This window comes from Argentina silus, assembly GCF_951799395.1.
Source record: "Argentina silus genome assembly, chromosome: Y".
NCBI classification, from domain to species: Eukaryota; Metazoa; Chordata; class Actinopteri; order Argentiniformes; family Argentinidae; genus Argentina; species Argentina silus.
In genome coordinates this window covers 7,107,170-7,129,669 of record NC_139654.1, presented here as the reverse complement: position 1 = coordinate 7,129,669, position 22,500 = coordinate 7,107,170, and the positions used below count along the sequence as shown (strand labels likewise).

Sequence of the window (22,500 nt, the reverse complement as noted above, 5' to 3'; positions counted from 1 at the left end):
CTGAGAGAGCTGGACCTCAGCTACAATCACCCAGGAGACTCAGGACTGGTGCTGCTCTCTGCTGTACAGACAGATCCACTCTGTAAACTACAGACACTCAGGTAAAGGCTGAATATGTGGCTGGACGTATCAATGAGATGAATGCACTGTATCTATTTTCCACATGATTGTGAGTGTGTCATTCAACCTCTGTGGGTTCTTCTGTGGTTGATATAGTGTGGACCATGGTGGAGAGTGCAGGCTCAAACCTGGGCTGATCAAATGTAAGTCACCACCGCTGTAGAGAATAGGACTGTGATATTACTCAAGAACCAGGGTACAGCAGAGTTCAAACAGAGCACCAGTATTGTATTCATATGTAAATCTAAAACATTAGCAAATGTGAATTAGTTTTATCCCTTTTAAAACATTTTCAATTAATCATTAATATTGTGTGAAAAAAATAATGTTGCCATAACAAGATCACATTGTGAGTATTGTAAGTTATTCATTTATATTGATTTGATGATTATTTTTGCCCTCTCAATCAGATGCCTGTGAGCTCACACTGGACCCAAACACAGCAGACAGACGCCTCTCTCTGTCTGAGGAGAACAGAAAGGTGACACGGGGGAGAGAGAAGCAGCCGTATCCTGATCACCCAGAGAGATTTGACTACAGTCCACAGGTGCTGTGTAGAGAGGGTCTGACTGGGCGCCGTTACTGGGAGGTAGAGTGGAGTGGGAGAGTGGCTGATATAGGAGTGACATATAAAGGAATCAGCAGGATAGGATGCGGTCATGACTGTGTGTTGGGATACAATGACAAGTCCTGGAGCCTGTTCTGCTTTGATGACAGATACTCCGCCTGTCACAATAAGAAGAAGACTGTCATACCTGTCTCCTCCTCTGGCTCCCACAGAGTAGGAGTGTATCTGGACTGGCCGGCCGGGACTCTGTCCTTCTACAGCGTCTCCTCTGACACACGAATCCTCCTGCACACATTCCACTCCACATTCACTGAGCCGCTCTACCCAGGGTTTTATCTTTTGTATGTAGACTGTTCAGTGACCCTGTGTAAACTAGTCTCAGAGAGATCACACTGAACACCAAAGGCTCAAAGATAACGGATCAGAACATGATGCAGTCGGATGGTGGTGTGTTTTCACTGAGATGTTGGATGTACAGATGTTCCCTCTCCCAGTGTGTAGGGTGTTGTGTGTAGTGTGTCATGTGTAGTTATATAATTTTTTACTGTATATATATATATATATATATATATAATTATTAAAAAATGCATCTGATAGTGAAATAGACTACAGGTACAGAAAATATGTATATATTTGTTTATATATGTTTGTTTGTTTTTGATGGAAATGCATCTGACAATCCAGATGAATGATTAGATGATCAAATCAGACTGATGATGAACTCTGAGAATAACACAGGAGAGAGTGTCTGTATGTATATAAGAGTTGGTTAGATTGGGTGTTTGAGTTGTGATGCTGGATTACGTTGCTGTGTGTAAGATAGCAGGGAGTGGATGTGAAGACAGCTCTCCTTCTCTGTCAGTACAATATGGACAGTGTCTTCAGAACATCCTAATCTACACAGTGTGTAATTGATTCCTATGCAAATCAGAGACACTATAAAAACAAAGATATTTATTCCAAAATGACATGAACTATTTTCCTTGCATTAAGATGGACTCAATTCAACTTATTGAGTAATGTGTTGATGACATTTTTGCATTTTAGCTAATTTTAAGACTGTCATAGGAAAAGGTCTGAATACTTCTGTACATGAAGTATTTCTGTATTTCAGTTTTAATAAATGTGCTGAAATTTAAAAAGACTCCTGGAGTCTGATCTGCTCTGGTAACAGTTACTCCGCCTGGCACAATAATAAGTACACTGACATACCTGTCTCCTCCTCTGGCTCCCACAGAGTAGGAGTGTATCTGGACTGGCCGGCCGGGACTCTGTCCTTCTACAGCGTCTCCTCTGACACACGGACCCTCCTGCACACATTCCACTCCACATTCACTGAGCCGCTCTACCCAGGGTTTTGGGTTGGGGGCTTTGGCTGTTCAGTGACCCTGTGTAAACTAGTCTCAGAGAGATCACACTGAACACCAAAGGCTCTAAGATGACGGATCAGAACATGAAGCAGTTGGATAGTGGTGTGTTTTCACTGAGATGTTGGATGTACAGATGTTCCCTCTCCCAGTGTGTAGGGTGTAGGATTGTTGTGTGTAGTTATATTATTTTTTACTATATATATATATATATATATATATATATATATATATATATATATATATTATATTATATTAAATTAAATAAAATGCATCTGATAGTAAAATAGACTGCAATAGAGTGACAAAAAATAGAAGCTTATATGTTTTTTTGTTTTTTTTATGGAAATGCAACTGACAGTGAAACAATCCAGATGAATGATTAGATGATCAAATCAGACTGATGATGCACTCTGAGAATAACACAGGAGAGAGTGCCTGTATGTATATAAGAGTTGGTTAGATTGGGTGTTTGAGTTGTGATGCTGGATCACGTTGCTGTGTGTAAGATAGCAGGGAGTGGATGTGAAGACAGCTCTCCTTCTCTGTCAGTACAACATGGACATGTTCTGTAATTCACTTTCCATTGATTCCTTCACCTGTCTATCTATCCAACGTACATGTTGTTCCTTCTCCTGTGTGTGTGTGTGTGTGTGTGTGTGTGTGTGTGTGTGGTCAGAGAGGATGAGGGGAGACACATTTAACTGTGTAATTGTATTGATCATTTCCTGTACTTGTAACATTCAAGCCTCTGTTGTTTTATATTGATTGTTACATTCCTTTACAGTTCAGTCTTCTTCTAGTTGGTACTGTCGGCCATCATGCTTTATGTTAACATGTATAGTTTATTTCCCTCTTCTATTCTCCCATGGACCAACCACAACTACCACCTCATTTCCCCCCTAGTGCCTCTGTGTTTTGGTAGTAATGACAGTAACTCACCTTCTGCCTCCTCCTTCTCATTCTGATAAAGGCAGCACTAGTCTACTAGTCTGAACTAACCCTGGAGTCAAGTTCCTTCATTTACTACAATGATGATGATGATGATGATGATGATGATGATGATGATGTCCATATAAACAAAGTGTTTGTGAAACAAAGAGCCGTGTGACCTCATGTTGACTCTCCACATGTCAGAGAGGCATGTCTTGTTTGCATGTACACCAGAAATAATACACAATATACCATAATGGACTGGAAATGACCATGTGAAAAGATAGAATCATGTGTAAATAAATAAAATAACCTGGTGGATAAAATTGATTACGTTTATTTGTTTTTGCCATCAATCCTCACACAATACCCTATAATGACAAAGCGGAAACACTTTTTTTAAACATTTTGAAATACAGAAATATGTCAAGTACATAAGTATTCAGTTTAATTTAATAACAGTTTAATTTATAACCAACACACCTGACTTTAATTTCCTCGATTGGGGAATGGCTTTGTGGGTAGTCAGCCATCTTGTTGTTTAAGACCTATTCAGATGAATCCGACCTACTGCAGCAATCACCAGGATAGAAACAGTTAACTAACTAACTAACTGTTTCTATCCTGGTGATTGTTGCATTAGATCAGATTCATCTGGATAGATCTGTAGCAATGGAGGATGGCAAACACACATGCTAATGAATAGTTTCATTATCACTTACACACCTGTATCATTTTTCTTGAATGTCAAACACATAAAATCCATTGGTTGAGTTTAGACAACACTGACCAGGTAGAAGAAAGTTCTCTACAGCAATGTCATGCCATAGGTAGAGATGTGTAACATTCAGAGACAATTGTGCCTTGTTTTTTGATCTTTATTCCCCATGAAGCCAGACCTTGTTCCAGACCTATCCAGATGAATCTGATCAAATGCAACAATCCCTCTTGTTCTGTAATGTGTCATATATTTTATAATAACAAGACCAATTTCCCAAGTGTGTGACAATAAAGTTTTTCTGAAACTGAATCTCAAAGATGATCTTAAAGCGATATTGCAAAGAACCACAGGAGTCCAGTACATAGTAGGCTGTCATTGTAGATGTGAACACAGCAGCAGCTTTCAACACCGGTTAGATGTGGCTTGGGAGGGCAATGGTCTAGGCAGTGTGAGGTCCCATGCACACACATGCACCTGTGTGTGTATGTGATTAGTGTGCATGAACCTATAGTTAGATTGACATCCCTCTAACCCAATCAATCCACCCACTCTCACCTTCAGCCAATGGGCTTCACTGGCAGGGCCAGTATAAAAGGACTGGGACACACCCCCAACAGGTCCTTTGCTGATGGACTCCTTGCTGAAAGCATGTGCATTTTAGCTCTCGCTCTTTTTGAGGTATTTTGTCTATGCATCTGGTGAGTGCTTTTAGTTCTGCAAATCGTGATTTCCAGTCTTTGGTTTGAGTTTTGGCTTCACCAGATTAAAATAGATTCACCCTAACATGTCTTCTGTCTTCTGTTTCTGTCATTTTCCAGTACTCTTTCTGTAAAAATCTAGCCCTGCTATGCTGCCTCAAATGCTGTTTTTGATGGGTGTGATTTAAGAGGTTGTTGACATTTTACATTCCTCCCATGTTAGTTGGCACTAACCCTGTTCACTAACTTATCTGAGTAGTTGCTGACAATTTTATGAAGATAGCTGCAAAGTAACTCAACAAATGTAATAACTTCCAATTGCAAACTGAAATGCTACATAAATTCACAAGACACTGTAGGCTGCTCACAGATTGTTCAACATTATAGCCAGCTAAAAAACAGAAACCAAGGAACGAATGCCACTTCTTGCTGCTTTTTGAACAAATAAAGGATGTCACCTAACATTTACCCAGGAATGATTTGATATGGAAATCAGTCACTTTAGCCATGGTTTGCATCCCAAATCTGGACCCTTTTTCCTGAAGTGTGCACTTCTGCTCTCTGCAGCATGGATCCTCAAGCCTTAAAAACAAGGCTTACTCTTGTTTTTACATCCATGGGTGGTGGTACACAGAAACAGGAGTGAGAAGTTGGAATAAGACCATGCATTTGCCATAATGCTAAATCGAGATGTCGCCTTAGCCTTGACAAAATGGTCCGTGTATGTTCATGGTGCCATCTCCAAACGTCTGTATTTTTTCTCTCCCATATTCAAAGCTTGATAAACTCAGTAATACATCACTTTACTGGCCTGCACTTTGCTGACACACACACACACACACACACTTCAACCCTTTGAGATATTCCAGAGCTTGTTTGACTCATGTTTGCCCACTGTTTTAGCAGTATACTGTCTGGACAGATTGTAAAGTTACTCTAACTTTTAGGTCAGGTGGGATTTGAACCATCATTTCAGAGAAGATCTGAACCAAGTGACAAGGACTTATGAAGTGCACCACACATGCTCTCAGGAAACGTGTTTTACGTTACTCTCAGAAAAGTGAATTTAATTGAAGATAAAGCAGCGTTTTCATTGTGTTTAATTGTCCCACAGCAGTTCAATTCTGCCACAAAAGATTGTTAGGAAGTAGAAAATGTAAGATTTTAGTTCAAGTTAGTTTCAGACCTTGGAGACTTCACACAGGTCTTAACCACACGGCCACTGAGGTTTCAGACATCTTCCCAAAAATGTGAGACCATGAACTCCCTGTCAACCCTCTGAGCTCCCCAGGAGGGTTTGAATTATGACACCCCTCCCGCCTCACAACCCCACCCCCACTGCCACGCCCCTCCAGCCAGCCCTGGATGGAGCCCAGCTGAATCTCATTGCCAATCAATCAGCCCCTACAACAGCCTTGGAAGAAGTTGTTGCTTTCACCAAAACAAGTTACAGTGAGAAAGAATTGTTTTAGTTTTGTTTGATTGTGTTTTAGACTTGAGTTTACATGAGTTGCCTCCCTTTTACCTGTCTTTCTGGCTACAGTGATTTGGCCTGGGAGTTACATCAACACCATTGACTGCTACCTGCCTCTGTCCCTCCCTCCATGCTGTTCCACTCAAATGTGTTCCTCTCACACAGTGTAGTTGGATGTGGAGTTTGACACCGTTGTGATGCCTCTGCTCGTCATGGTTCATCAACCTTCACACACAGTCTAGGATTCAACTCCATACACCGAAAGTCAGGACAGAACTTGGTAGAAAAGGTTTTTGACTCACCACCACTCACAATGTCCGTGAAGACACAACTACGACAAGTCAGACAGACCACGTACGAAAAGAAATACATTACAAGAAAACAGCGAGACTTTTTATTCGGACCGGACGACCCCAGACCCAGACAATTTTACCTACTTCCGAAAATTCACAAGGAACCTGAGACTTGGACTATTCCCTTTGAAGTTCCTCCTGGTAGACCGATAGTTTCAGACTGCAACAGCGAATCGTACCACATTGCACAATACATAGACCATCATCTTAACCCTCTCTCCACCAAGCACCCCAGTTACCTGAAAGACACCTACGACTTCTTACACAAAATCCAACCCATGGTTGTTCCCTCCCAGGCTTACATATTCACTATAGATATCGATAGTTTATACACCAACATAAATACACACACAGGAATAAATGCAGTTAGGAATATCTTTCATAAACACCCAGATAAGAATAGACCCGACACTGAACTCTTACAACTATTGGAGATTAGTCTTACCGGCAATAATTTCACTTTTGACGATAAACAATATTTACAGGTAGAGGGAACAGCCATGGGCCAACGATATGCACCCTCATACGCCAACCTATACATGTCCGAATGGGAGAGAGAGGCACTGGCCAAATGCCCCCACCAACCCAGTTTCTATTACAGATTTCTAGATGACATTATAGGAGCATGGCCACACCATATAGATTTATTCACAGAGTTCATAAACATTTTAAACTCGCACCATTCGTCTATAAAACTCAAACACAGCATACACCCACAAGAAATTAATTTCCTGGACACCACAGTTTATTTTAATCAGATCAATTCAACACAGAAAACATTATTGACTAAGGTCTACTTCAAACCGACAGACACACATGCACTATTACATAAACACAGCTACCACCCAAAACATACATTCAAAGGCATAGTAAAATCACAAATCATACGCTACTATAGAATATCCTCCACCCAGACACATTTGCACGAAGCCATTCAAACCTTATTTAAAGCACTTAGACAGAGAGGATATTCCAAACGCTTCCTCCGTACAATCAAGACCAGCACATTGGCTGCCCTCTCTCCCATCCGGACAGACCACCATGCACAAACACACACACACATTAACCGACTTCATTCATACACAACACACACCGACCTTGACACCAACCCTGACCTTAACCCGAACTCTAACCATGCCCCCAACCCTAACTTTAACCCTATCCCTAACCCTGACCCTAACCTTGACCCTAACATCAACCCTGACCCTAACCCTATCCCTATCCCTAACCCCAACCCTAACCCTAACCACAACCCTAACCATAACCATAACCTTAACCCTAACTTTAACCCTAACCCTAACCCTAACCCTATTCTCAACCCTGATCCTAACCTTAACCCTAACCCTAACCCTAACCTTAACCTTAACCTTAACCCTAACCCTAACCTTAATCCTAACCCTAACCTTAACCCTAACCCTAACCTAGGCCCTGATCCTAACCCCAACCCTTACCTTAACCCTATCCTTAACCCTAACCCTAACCCTAACAATAACCCTGACACTAACCCCAACTCTAACCCCAACCCTAACCACAACCCTAACCCTAACCCCTACCCCAACCCATGCCCTGATCCTAATCTTAACACTGGCCTCAACCTAGCCTACACTTCTATTCCCCACTCTCTTCCTCCCTCCAACCTTAACTCTACTTCTATTCCCCACTCTCTTTCCCCCCCTAACCTTAACCCTACTCCTATTCCCCACTCTCTTTCCCCCCCTTTGGTTCCCCCGACCCAACCTAGCATCTTGATTCCCTTAGTAACCACATTTTCACATAGAACAAAAATCTTACATCAGACTCTCAAACACAACTTTGTCACCAGCCAACAAACCTTTGCACCTCTACAATCATACAAGATCATTTCAGCTTACCGTAAAAATAAAAATCTACTAGACATTTTGGTTCACTCAAGATTCAGCAGGACATTGACACAACCCCTTCACCCTCATACCACTCACTTTAGACAGAGAAAATACATCAGTAATCCCCACAGTCGCACCTCATCCCCTATTTTAGACTCATTCACTTTAACATCCACCAACGTCATTTATATTATCACATGCACACTTTGTCACAAACACTACATAGGGGAAACAGCACACACCATAGAAACACGATTAAAACAGCACCTGTACAACATTAAAAAAGGTAAACTACAAACACACATAGTCACACACTTCCAAGAGCACTCCATCACTCACCTCAGCATATCAGGACTCCAATCAAACAGCTTATGGACCGTTGAGCAGCGGAGAGCAAATGAAAGGAGATGGATACATTTATTACGAACCATCGAACCCACAGGGCTAAATAAAAGATTTTAACAGATCACGTGTCAGTGTGAGTGATTGTGGGTTTCAATTGTTGTATATGTGTATGTAAATGTATATATGTGTTAATTTATAGAGGTGATACACCTTATTTATTTATACTCCCTTTACATCAGCACTTTTTATATCAGAATGTATGTGATGATTTATTATTTTATTATACTATATAGAGAAAGAGATTACTCTTTCTCCTTTTCATTATCACGTGTGTATTTGGTGTATTTTAGCACTTTGAAAATTAGCACTTATAAGAGATTTTGTGTGTTTTACAGTGTGTCTAGGATGGATTTAAGCACTTTTTCCTTTTCCATCAGCACTTTTGGTATGAAATATTATGTCATTATTTATTATAGTAAGTTTATATATATATATATGTGTGTGTGTGTGTGTGTGTGTGTGTGTGTGTGTGTGTGTGTGGATGTTCAGACACAAAGAAAAGGACAAACACAATGTATACATACTCCTTGATTTATTTAAATAGAAGGGAGGGTATACTATAGGCCAGTGCAATACAGACTAAGCAGTCATTGTAAATCTAGCTATAAACTTCCCTAACCCTAAACCTAACCCTAACCCTAACCCTAACCCTATCCCTATCCCTAACCCTAACCTCATTTCTACTCCTAACCCTAACCTTAACCTCATTTCTACCCCTAACCCTAACCCTAACCTCATTTCTACTCCTAACCCTAATCCTAACCCTAACCCTAACCTCATCTCTACTCCTAACCCTAACCCTAACCCTAACCCTAACCCTATCCCTAACCCTTACACTAACCCTAACCCTAACCCTAACCTCATTTCTACTCCTAACCCTAACCCTAACCCTAACCTCATTTCTACTCCTAACCCTAACCCTATCCCTATCCCTAACCCTAACCTTAACCTCATTTCTACTCCTAACCCTAACCCTAACCCTAAGCCTAACCCTAACCCTAACCCTAACCTCATTTCTACTCCTAACCCTAACCCTAACCCTAACCTCATTTCTACTCCTAACCCTAACCCTATCCCTATCCCTAACCCTAACCCTAACCTAATTTCTAATCCTAATCCTAACCCTAACCCTAACCCTAACCTCATTTTTAGTCCTAAACCGAACCCTAACACTAACCCTAACCTCATTTCTACTCCTAACCCTAACCCTAACCCTAACCCTAACCCTATCCCTGTCCCTAACCCTAACCCTAACATCATTTCTACTCCTAACCCTAACCCTAAACCTAACCTTAACCCTAACTCTAACCCTATCCCTAACCCTAACCCTAACCCTAACCCTAACCCTAACCTCATTTCGACTCTTAACCCTAACCCTAACCTCATTTCTACTCCTAACCCTAACCTAATTTTTACTCGCAAGGCGAAAGCTAACCCTATCCCTATCCATAACCCTAACCCTAACCCTAACCCTAACCCTATCCCTAACCCTAACCCTAACCCTAACCTCATTTCTACTCTTAACCCTAACCCTAGCCCTAACCCTAACCCTAACCCTATTCCTATCCCTAACCCTAAGCCTAACCCTAACCTCATTTCTACTCCTAACCATAACCCTAACCTCATTTCTACTCCTAACCCTAACCCTAACCCTAACCCTAACCCTATTCCTATCCCTAACCCTAAGCCTAACCTTAACCCTAACCCTAACCTCATTTCTACTCCTAACCCTAACCTAATTTTTACTCGCAACGCGAAAGCTAACCCTATCCCTATCCCTAAAACTAACCCTAACCCTAACCCTAACCCTAACCCTATCCCTAACCCTAACCCTAACCCTAACCTCATTTCTACTCTTAACCCTAACCCTAGCCCTATCCCTATCCCTAACCCTAATCCTAACCCTAACCTCATTTCTACTCCTAACCCTAAACTTAACCTCATTTCTACCCCAAACCCTAACCCTAACCTCATTTCTACTCCTAACCCTAATCCTAACCCTAACCCTAAACTCATCTCTACTCCTAACCCTAACCCTAACCCTAACCCTAACACTAACCCTAACCCTAACCTAATTTCTAATTCTAACCCTAACCCTAACCCTAACCCTGACCTCATTTTTAGTCCTAACCCTAACCCTAACCCTAACCCTAACCTCATTTCTACTCCTAACCCTAACCCTAACCATAACCCTAACCTCATTTCTACTCCTAACCCTAACCCTATCCCTATCCCTAACCCTAACCTTAACCTTATCTCTACTCCTAACACTAACCCTAACCCTAACCTAATTTCTAATCCTAACCCTAACACTAACCCTAACCCTAACCTAATTTCTAATCCTAACCCTAACCCTAACCCTAACCTCATTTTTAGTCCTAAACCTAACCCTAACACTAACCCTAACCTCATTTCTACTCCTAACCCTAACCCTAACCCTATCCCTAACCCTAACCCTAACATCATTTCTACTCCTAACCCTAACCCTAACCCTAACCCTAACCCTATTCCTATCCCTAACCCTAAGCCTAACCTTAACCCTAACCCTAACCTCATTTCTACTCCTAACCCTAACCTAATTTTTACTCCTAACCCTAACCCTAACCCTAACCCTAACCTCATTTCTACTCCTAACCCTAACCCTATTCCTATCCCTAACCCTAAGCCTAACCGTAACCCTAACCTCATTTTTAATCCTAACCCTAACCCTATCCCTAACCCTAACCCTAACCCTAATCCTAACCCTAACCTCATTTCTACTCCTAACCCTAACCTTAACCTCATTTCTACCCCTAACCCTAACCCTAACCCTAACCTCATTTCTACTCCTAACCCTAACCCTATCCCTATCCCTAACCCTAACCTTAACCTTATCTCTACTCCTAACCCTAACCCTAACCCTACCCCTATCCCTAACCCTAACACTAACATCATTTCTACTCCTAACCCTAACCCTAAACCTAACCCTAACCCTAACTCTAACCCTATCCCTAACCCTAACCCTAACCCTAACCCTAACCTCATTTTTAGTCCTAAACCTAACCCTAACAGTAACCCTAACCTCATTTCTACTCCTAACACTAACCCTAACCCTAACCCTATCCCTATCCCTATCCCTAACCCTAACCCTAACCTCATTTCTACTCCTAACCCTAACCTAATTTTTACTCCTAACCCTAACCCTAACCCTAACCCTATCCCTAACCCTAACCCAAACCCTAACCCTAACCTCATTTCTACTCCTAACCCTAACCCTAACCCTATTCCTATCCCTAACCCTAAGCCTAACCGTAACCCTAACCTCATTTTTAATCCTAACCCTAACCCTATCCCTAACCCTAACCCTAACCCTAATCCTAACCCTAACCTCATTTCTACTCCTAACCCTAACCTTAACCTCATTTCTACCCCTAACCCTAACCCTAACCTCATTTCTACTCCTAACCCTAATCCTAACCCTAACCCTAACCTCATCTCTACTCCTAACCCTAACCCTAACCCTAACCCTATCCCTAACCCTAACACTAACCCTAACCCTAACCCTAACCTAATTTCTAATCCTAACCCTAACCCTAACCCTAACCCTAACCTCATTTTTAGTCCTAACCCTAACCCTAACCCTAACCCTAACCTCATTTCTACTCCTAACCCTAACCCTAACCATAACCCTAACCTCATTTCTACTCCTAACCCTAACCCTATCCCTATCCCTAACCCTAACCTTAACCTTATCTCTACTCCTAACCCTAACCCTAACCCTACCCCTATCCCTAACCCTAACCCTAACCCTAACCTCATTTCTACTCCTAACCCTAACCCTAAACCTAACCCTAACCCTAACTCTAACCCTATCCCTAACCCTAACCCTAACCCTAACCCTAACCCTAACCTAATTTTTAGTCCTAAACCTAACCCTAACACTAACCCTAACCTCATTTCTACTCCTAACACTAACCCTAACCCTATCCCTATCCCTATCCCTAACCCTAACCCTAACATCATTTCTACTCCTAACCCTAACCCTAAACCTAACCCTAACCCTAACTCTAACCCTATCCCTAACCCTAACCCTAACCCTAACCCTAACCCTAACCTCATTTCTACTCTTAACCCTAACCCTAACCTCATTTCTACTCCTAACCCTAACCTAATTTTTACTCGCAAGGAAAAAGCTAACCCTATCCCTATCCCTAACCCTAACCCTAACCCTAACCCTAACCTCATTTCTACTCCTAACCCTAACCCTAACCCTAACCCTAACCCTATTCCTATCCCTAACCCTAAGCCTAACCTTAACCCTAACCCTAACCTCATTTCTACTCCTAACCCTAACCTAATTTTTACTCGCAAGGCGAAAGCTAACCCTATCCCTATCCCTAACCCTAACCCTAACCCTAACCCTAACCCTAACCCTAACCTCATTTCTACTCCTAACCCTAACCCTAACCCTATTCCTATCCCTAACCCTAAGCCTAACCGTAACCCTATCCTCATTTTTAATCCTAACCCTAACCCTATCCCTAGGCCTAATCCTAACCCTATCCCTATCCCTAACCCTAACCCTAACCTCATTTCTAATCCTAACCCTAACCATAACCCTTACCCTAAACCTAACCCTAACCTCATTTCTAATCCTAACCCTAACCCTAACCTCATTTCTAATCCTATCCCTATCCCTAACCCTTACCCTAACCCTAACCTCATTTCTAATCCTAACCCTAACCCTAACCTCATTTCTAATCCTATCCCTATCCCTAACCCTAACCCTATCCCTAACCCTAACCCTAACCCTAACCATAACCTCATTTCTAATCCTATCCCTATCCCTTACCCTAACCCTAACCCTAACCTCATTTCTAATCCTAACCCTAACCCTAACCCTTACCCTAACCCTAACCCTAACCCTAACCTCATTTCTAATCCTAACCCTAACCCTAACCTCATTTCTAATCCTATCCCTATCCCTAACCCTAACCCTATCCCTAACCCTAACCCTAACCCTAACCCTAACCCTAACCTCATTTCTACTCCTAACCCTAACCCTAACCCTATTCCTATCCCTAACCCTAAGCCTAACCGTAACCCTAACCCTAACCTCATTTTTAGTCCTAACCCTATCCCTAGGCCTAATCCTAACCCTATCCCTATCCCTAACCCTAACCCTAACCCTAACCCTAACCCTAACCTCATTTCTAATCCTAACCCTAACCCTAACCCTTACCCTAACCCTAACCCTAACCTCATTTCTAATCCTAACCCTAACCCTAACCCTAACCTCATTTCTAATCCTAACCCTAACCCTAACCCTAACCCTGACCTCATTTTTAGTCCTAACCCTAACCCTAACCCTAACCCTAACCTCATTTCTACTCCTAACCCTAACCCTAACCATAACCCTAACCTCATTTCTACTCCTAACCCTAACCCTATCCCTATCCCTAACCCTAACCTTAACCTTATCTCTACTCCTAACACTAACCCTAACCCTAACCTAATTTCTAATCCTAACCCTAACACTAACCCTAACCCTAACCTAATTTCTAATCCTAACCCTAACCCTATCCCTAGGCCTAATCCTAACCCTATCCCTATCCCTAACCCTAACCCTAACCTCATTTCTAATCCTAACCCTAACCCTAACCCTATCCCTAACCCTAACCCTAACATCATTTCTACTCCTAACCCTAACCCTAACCCTAACCCTAACCCTATTCCTATCCCTAACCCTAAGCCTAACCTTAACCCTAACCCTAACCTCATTTCTACTCCTAACCCTAACCTAATTTTTACTCCTAACCCTAACCCTAACCCTAACCCTAACCTCATTTCTACTCCTAACCCTAACCCTATTCCTATCCCTAACCCTAAGCCTAACCGTAACCCTAACCTCATTTTTAATCCTAACCCTAACCCTATCCCTAACCCTAACCCTAACCCTAATCCTAACCCTAACCTCATTTCTACTCCTAACCCTAACCTTAACCTCATTTCTACCCCTAACCCTAACCCTAACCCTAACCTCATTTCTACTCCTAACCCTAACCCTATCCCTATCCCTAACCCTAACCTTAACCTTATCTCTACTCCTAACCCTAACCCTAACCCTACCCCTATCCCTAACCCTAACACTAACATCATTTCTACTCCTAACCCTAACCCTAAACCTAACCCTAACCCTAACTCTAACCCTATCCCTAACCCTAACCCTAACCCTAACCTCATTTTTAGTCCTAAACCTAACCCTAACAGTAACCCTAACCTCATTTCTACTCCTAACACTAACCCTAACCCTAACCCTATCCCTATCCCTATCCCTAACCCTAACCCTAACCTCATTTCTACTCCTAACCCTAACCTAATTTTTACTCCTAACCCTAACCCTAACCCTAACCCTATCCCTAACCCTAACCCAAACCCTAACCCTAACCTCATTTCTACTCCTAACCCTAACCCTAACCCTATTCCTATCCCTAACCCTAAGCCTAACCGTAACCCTAACCTCATTTTTAATCCTAACCCTAACCCTATCCCTAACCCTAACCCTAACCCTAATCCTAACCCTAACCTCATTTCTACTCCTAACCCTAACCTTAACCTCATTTCTACCCCTAACCCTAACCCTAACCTCATTTCTACTCCTAACCCTAATCCTAACCCTAACCCTAACCTCATCTCTACTCCTAACCCTAACCCTAACCCTAACCCTATCCCTAACCCTAACACTAACCCTAACCCTAACCCTAACCTAATTTCTAATCCTAACCCTAACCCTAACCCTAACCCTAACCTCATTTTTAGTCCTAACCCTAACCCTAACCCTAACCCTAACCTCATTTCTACTCCTAACCCTAACCCTAACCATAACCCTAACCTCATTTCTACTCCTAACCCTAACCCTATCCCTATCCCTAACCCTAACCTTAACCTTATCTCTACTCCTAACCCTAACCCTAACCCTACCCCTATCCCTAACCCTAACCCTAACCCTAACCTCATTTCTACTCCTAACCCTAACCCTAAACCTAACCCTAACCCTAACTCTAACCCTATCCCTAACCCTAACCCTAACCCTAACCCTAACCCTAACCTAATTTTTAGTCCTAAACCTAACCCTAACACTAACCCTAACCTCATTTCTACTCCTAACACTAACCCTAACCCTATCCCTATCCCTATCCCTAACCCTAACCCTAACATCATTTCTACTCCTAACCCTAACCCTAAACCTAACCCTAACCCTAACTCTAACCCTATCCCTAACCCTAACCCTAACCCTAACCCTAACCCTAACCTCATTTCTACTCTTAACCCTAACCCTAACCTCATTTCTACTCCTAACCCTAACCTAATTTTTACTCGCAAGGAAAAAGCTAACCCTATCCCTATCCCTAACCCTAACCCTAACCCTAACCCTAACCTCATTTCTACTCCTAACCCTAACCCTAACCCTAACCCTAACCCTATTCCTATCCCTAACCCTAAGCCTAACCTTAACCCTAACCCTAACCTCATTTCTACTCCTAACCCTAACCTAATTTTTACTCGCAAGGCGAAAGCTAACCCTATCCCTATCCCTAACCCTAACCCTAACCCTAACCCTAACCCTAACCCTAACCTCATTTCTACTCCTAACCCTAACCCTAACCCTATTCCTATCCCTAACCCTAAGCCTAACCGTAACCCTATCCTCATTTTTAATCCTAACCCTAACCCTATCCCTAGGCCTAATCCTAACCCTATCCCTATCCCTAACCCTAACCCTAACCTCATTTCTAATCCTAACCCTAACCATAACCCTTACCCTAAACCTAACCCTAACCTCATTTCTAATCCTAACCCTAACCCTAACCTCATTTCTAATCCTATCCCTATCCCTAACCCTTACCCTAACCCTAACCTCATTTCTAATCCTAACCCTAACCCTAACCTCATTTCTAATCCTATCCCTATCCCTAACCCTAACCCTATCCCTAACCCTAACCCTAACCCTAACCATAACCTCATTTCTAATCCTATCCCTATCCCTTACCCTAACCCTAACCCTAACCTCATTTCTAATCCTAACCCTAACCCTAACCCTTACCCTAACCCTAACCCTAACCCTAACCTCATTTCTAATCCTAACCCTAACCCTAACCTCATTTCTAATCCTATCCCTATCCCTAACCCTAACCCTATCCCTAACCCTAACCCTAACCCTAACCCTAACCCTAACCTCATTTCTACTCCTAACCCTAACCCTAACCCTATTCCTATCCCTAACCCTAAGCCTAACCGTAACCCTAACCCTAACCTCATTTTTAGTCCTAACCCTATCCCTAGGCCTAATCCTAACCCTATCCCTATCCCTAACCCTAACCCTAACCCTAACCCTAACCCTAACCTCATTTCTAATCCTAACCCTAACCCTAACCCTTACCCTAACCCTAACCCTAACCTCATTTCTAATCCTAACCCTAACCCTAACCCTAACCTCATTTCTAATCCTATCCCTATCCCTAACCCTAACCCTAACCCTATCCCTAACCCTAACCCTAACCCTAACCCTAACCTCATTTCTACTCTTAACCCTAACCCTAACCCTAACCCTAACCCTATCCCTAAACCTAACCCTAACTCTAACCTAATTTCTAACCCTAACTCTAACCCTAACCCTAACCCTAATCCTAACCCTACCCCTAACCCTAATACTGCATCCCACTGTGTAAAGATTAGATAAACACACTTAATACTGTATCCCACTGTGTAAAGACTAAATAAACACACTTAATATATTCTATAACCCATCTATCATCTATAATCAATGTATCCATCTATAACCCATCTATCATCTATAATCAATGTATCCATCTATAACCCATCTATCATCTATAATCAATGTATCCATCTATAACCCATCTATTATCTATAATCAATGTATCCATCTATAACCCATCTATCATCTATAATCAATGTATCCATCTATAACCCATCTATCATCTATAATCAATGTATCCATCTATAACCCATCTATTATCTATAATCAATGTATCCATCTATAACCCATCTATCATCTATAATCAATGTATCCATCTATAACCCATCTATTATCTATAATCAATGTATCCATCTATAACCCATCTATCATCTATAATCAATGTATCCATCTATAACCCATCTATTATCTATAATCAAGTCACAGTAAACAGGATTGTGGGGAAATGATTTCTCTCATTTGTGGTCAGAACAGACATGCCATTGAATGGAACATCAAACAGTACATCCTAGTTGATATTGTCTTGTTCCCTTTAAATCCAGCCCAAGCAACAGAGGTGGATGAACTGAAGAGAGAAAGCTGCTGGAGCATAAAGATGGATACTGTATGTGTGATGACTGTCCTGAGGAGAAGAGTTTTCACTGGTGTTGTTCTGTTTACTAAGTATGAACACTTCCCTTTACATGGTTTTGGTGCCTCCTAGTGGTTATTTGTAGTATCTGTTCCTCTCTTCATTCATGAGCTGTCATGTGACCTCTTTCTTCTGGAAGTTGATGTTGTTGTTGGTTGTCTCCAACGACCTGTTCTAACCTCGTTCAATCTTCAAACGTCTTACGCTTTTGGTTGCATTGTCGGGATGTAACAGATTCATTGACCACATTCCTGAATTTATAGATGGTTATTTTTGGGAACTTTGTTACATTTCATGATTATATTGGTACAAATTGTCCTAATGGAAGATGCTAGTTTAGCTTGTACTATTGGTTGTCATGGTGATTATGTAAACTTACCTTTTTTTTCTTCATATGAGACCATACTAGCATTATATGGCCTATTATATATAAAACATTTAAAAAAAATGTTATTTCTCAATACTGGTCAATACTTTACACATTGGGCATTCTTGGTTATGTTAACTGACAGGGGATACTTTATTTCAATATTAATACAACACATTGTAGCTATATGTGGCGATGTGTGGATGTGAAACCATATCATTGATTATTGTTTCTCTTTCTCAGTTTCACCCTTTCTAAGTCAATAAACCTGAAGTCAGACTGAGACTCTTGATGATGGGAGGTGTTTAAAGGTGTTCAGCTACGTATAATGAGGACAGAACAGGTGTCTAGAAGTATTAACAGAGGTCTGTCCCTCATAATTACAGTTCAGGCTGCAGAACTGTCTGCCTTGCGGGCCAGAATGACAGCCATGAAGAGTGATGATGCAGGTAACAAAGAGAGACCATCCATGTAACAAGGCAGCGTTTCCCTCTTTCAGAATGACAGCCATGAAGAGTGATGATGCAGGTAACAGAGAGAGACCATCCATGTAACAGGGCAGCGTTTCCCTCTTTCAGAATGACAGCCATGAAGAGTGATGATGCAGGTAACAAAGAGAGACCATCATGTAACAGGGCAGCGTTTCCCTCTTTCCTATGGGACCGGCCGTTTCACATCCAGTGATGTGTTGTAGCTCTGCTCTCCCCCACCTCAACTAATTCAATCATGTTCTCTCAGTGCTCAGACTAACAGACATTTCATTTGATGTTGTTTCAGCTTTGAAGGCCAGACTGTGCCAGTGAGATCCAGGTGGATGAGCTCAGAGTGACAGACACTGAGAGTCAGGTGGAGAAACTGAAGACAGAAAAAGCAGGTAAGGGTTTTGTTTTCGTTGATTTAAATGAGGTAACATAGATTCCTTTAAAATTGTATGTGATGATATAATTTAATTTTCACTGGTCAATATACAGATCTTTCTACAGATTAAAGGGAAAGTTCCAGAATTATAAAATGACTTTAGGGTGCTTTGTTGTCACATTTCTGCCAACCATTTAAAGGACACACACGCCTGGCAGTCTTGTGTCATATATGTGTGTGTTCTCTACAAACATTAGCAACCTTAACTGGTCTTACTGGATGAATGCTTTATTCAGGTATGGAAAGAAATGTGGCTTCAGCCTCGTATTTCTGTTGATAGGTATGTCTCTCTTTCTTAGAAACACCACCACTCACGGTGTAAACACATACTCCCATAGCCTGCACACAGACTCACCCCCCAACGTACTTGCAGAATGTCTTAAGATAATGTACAACCACACACACACACACACACACACACACACACACACACAGCCATGCACATATAGACACACACAGTCCAGACCAGACGGTGGACCAGATCAGACAGGTTCTCACAGCAGGTGCACACTAGATCAGACCGGTTCTAACACTAGATCAGACCAGATCAGACCGGGTCTAACACCAGGTCAAACTGGTTCTAACTCCAGACCTAGACCAGATCAGACCGGTTCTAACACCAGACCTAGACCGGATCAGACCGGTTCTAAATCCAGATCTGACTGGGCTGTACTGGGCTGGGCTGTACTAGGCTGAGCTGGGCTGTACTGGGCTGGCCTGGGCTGTACTGGGCTGTACTGGGCTGGGCTGTACTAGGCTGGGATGTACTGGGGTGTAAAGGGCTGTACTGGGCTGTACTGTGCTGGGCTGTGCTGGGCTGGGCTGGGCTGGGCTGGGCTGGGCTGAGCTGGGCTGGGCTGGGCTGGGCTGGGCTGGGCTGGGCTGGTTATGCATCCATCATTATTGCTGAAAGAGTGCAGGAAAGGACATGAAAAATGAATGATCCGAGCCAGCACAGAATGGTTTGGGTCGGCCCAGTAGTGAAGCCCTCTATTGGGTTGAGAGCCCAAAGACCAACCTCACTGAGCTGACCAGTACCACCTGTAACTCCTCCCCTCCCTCAGGCCCACTCCCACCTGTTAGTCCTCCCATCAGGCCCAGTGCCACCTGTAACTCCTCCCCTCAGGCCCACTACCACCTGTAGCTCCTCCCCTCAGGCCCACTACCACCTGTAGCTCCTCCCCTCCCTCAGGCCCAGTACCACCTGTAGCTCCTCCCCTCAGGCCCACTACCACCTGTAGCTCCTCCCCTCAGGCCCACTACCACCTGTAGCTCCTCCCCTCAGGCCCAGTACCACCTGTAGCTCCTCCCCTCCCCTCAGGACCAGTACCACCTGTAGCTCCTCCCCTCAGGCCCAGTGCCACCTGTAGCTCCTCCCCTCAGGCCCACTACCACCTGTAGCTCCTCCCCTCAGGCCCAGTGCCACCTGTAGCTCCTCCCCTCAGGCCCACTACCACCTGTAGCTCCTCCCCTCCCCTCAGGGCCAGTACAGTTTCAGTGGACATACATTCACCAGCCGCTTTATTAGGTACACTTGTTCAACTGCTCGGTAACGCAAATATCTAATCAGCCAATCACATGACAGCAACTCAATGCATTTAGGCATGTAGACATGGTCAAGACGACCTGCTGAAGTTCAAACTGAGCATCAGTATGGGGAAGAAAGGTGATTTAAGTGACTTTGAACGTGGCATGGTTGTTGGTGCCAGACGGGCTGGTCTGAGTATTTCAGAAACTGCTGATCTACTGGGATTTTCACGAACAACCATCTCTAGGGTGTTCAGAGAATGGTCAGAAAAAGCGAAAATATCAAGTGAGTGGCAGATCTCTGTGAGTGGCAGGAACTTCTTTCTAATCGCGATGTTTCTTCTGGAACTTCTTTCTCTAGTACCAAGAGAGAGCGAGAGAGAGAGAGAGAGAGAGAGATGGAGAGAGAGACAGATAGAGAGATAGACAAAGAGACAGACAGAGAGAGAGACAGAGAGAGAGAGAGAGAGAGACAGAGGGAGAGTGAGAGATGGAGAGATAGAGAAAGAGAGGGACTGAGAGAAAGAGAGAGAGAGAAAGAGACAGAGTACCAAAATAAAGAATCGCAAAGTTTCTACTGGAACTTTTTTTTCTCGTACCAAAATAACGAACCACAAAGGTTTTTCTGGAACTTCTTCCTCTCATACCAAAATTAGAGAGAGAGAGAGAGAGACAGATAGAGAGATAGACAGAGAGAGAGAGAGATAGAGAGAGAGAGACAGAGAGAGAGAGAGAAGGAGAGAGAGAGAAAGAGAGAGACACAGAGAAAGAGAGAGAGAGAAAGAAACAGAGTACCAAAATAAAGAATCGCAAAGTTTGTTCTGTAACTTCTTTCTCTAATACCTAAATAACAAACCACAAAGTTTCTTCTGAAACTTCGTTCTCTAGTATCAAAATAACCAACCACAAAGTTTCTACTAGAACTTCTTTCTCTCGTGACAAAATAACGAACCGCAATGGTTTTTCTGGAACTTCTTCCTCTTGTACCAAAATAAGAGAGAAAGAGAGAGAGAGAGAGAGAGATGAAGAAAGAGAGACAGATAGAGAGATAGACAAAGAGACAAACAGAGAGAGAGACAGAGAGATAAAGAGAGACACAGAGAGATAGAGAGAGGGAGAGAGAGAGAGATGGAGAGATAGATAGAGAAAAAGAGAGAAACAGAGAAAGAGAGAGAGAAAAAGAGATAGAGTACCAAAATAAAGAATCGCAAAGTTTCTTCCGGAACTTCTTTCTCTAGTACCAAAAAAAATAACCACAAAGTTTCTACTGGAACTTCTTTCTCTCGTACCAAAATAACGAACCGCGAAGGTTTTTCTGGAACTTCTTCCTGAGATAGACAAAGAGACAGACAGAAAGAGAGACAGGGAGAGAGACAGAGAGAGAGAGAGAGAGAGAGAAATAGAGAGAGGGAGAGAGAGAGATGGACATATAGAGAGAGAGAGAGAGACATGGAGAAAGAGAGAGAGACAGAGAAAAAGAGAGAGAGACAGAGACATAGAGAGAGAGAGACAGAGACATAGAGAGAGAGAGACAGCGAGAGAGAGAGAGATGAAGAGATAGAGAGAGAGAGAGAGAGAGAGAGAGAGAGAGAGAAAGAGTACAAAAATTATGAATCGCAAAGTTTCTTCTGGAACTTCTTTCTCTAATACCAAAATAACAAACCACAAAGTTTCTTCTGAAACTTCTTTTTCTAGTACCAAAATAACAAACCACAAAGTTTTTTCTGAAACTTCTTTCTCTAGTACCAAAATAACGAACCGCGAATGTTTTTCTGGAACTTCTTCCTCTCATACCAAAATA

General features: G+C 42.5%; 1 protein-coding gene across 2 annotated transcripts in view; it reads left to right on the top strand.

Annotated features, from left to right (window-relative positions):
* Positions 1-22,500, top strand: part of LOC310823898 (uncharacterized protein) — a 117,444-nt gene that overhangs the window by 10,363 nt on the left and 84,581 nt on the right. The window contains exons 11-13 of one of the 2 annotated variants that reach the window (XM_083696838.1): positions 1-101; positions 217-263; positions 531-1,980. The exon at positions 1-101 is cut by the window's left edge and continues 73 nt beyond it. In XM_083696838.1, coding sequence (XP_083552964.1) covers positions 1-101; positions 217-263; positions 531-1,084 — 702 coding nt within the window. In that variant the 3' untranslated portion in view covers positions 1,085-1,980. Of the gene's footprint in view, positions 102-216; positions 264-530; positions 1,981-22,500 lie in introns of those variants that run through there. The other variant, XM_083696837.1, reaches the window with a different exon arrangement.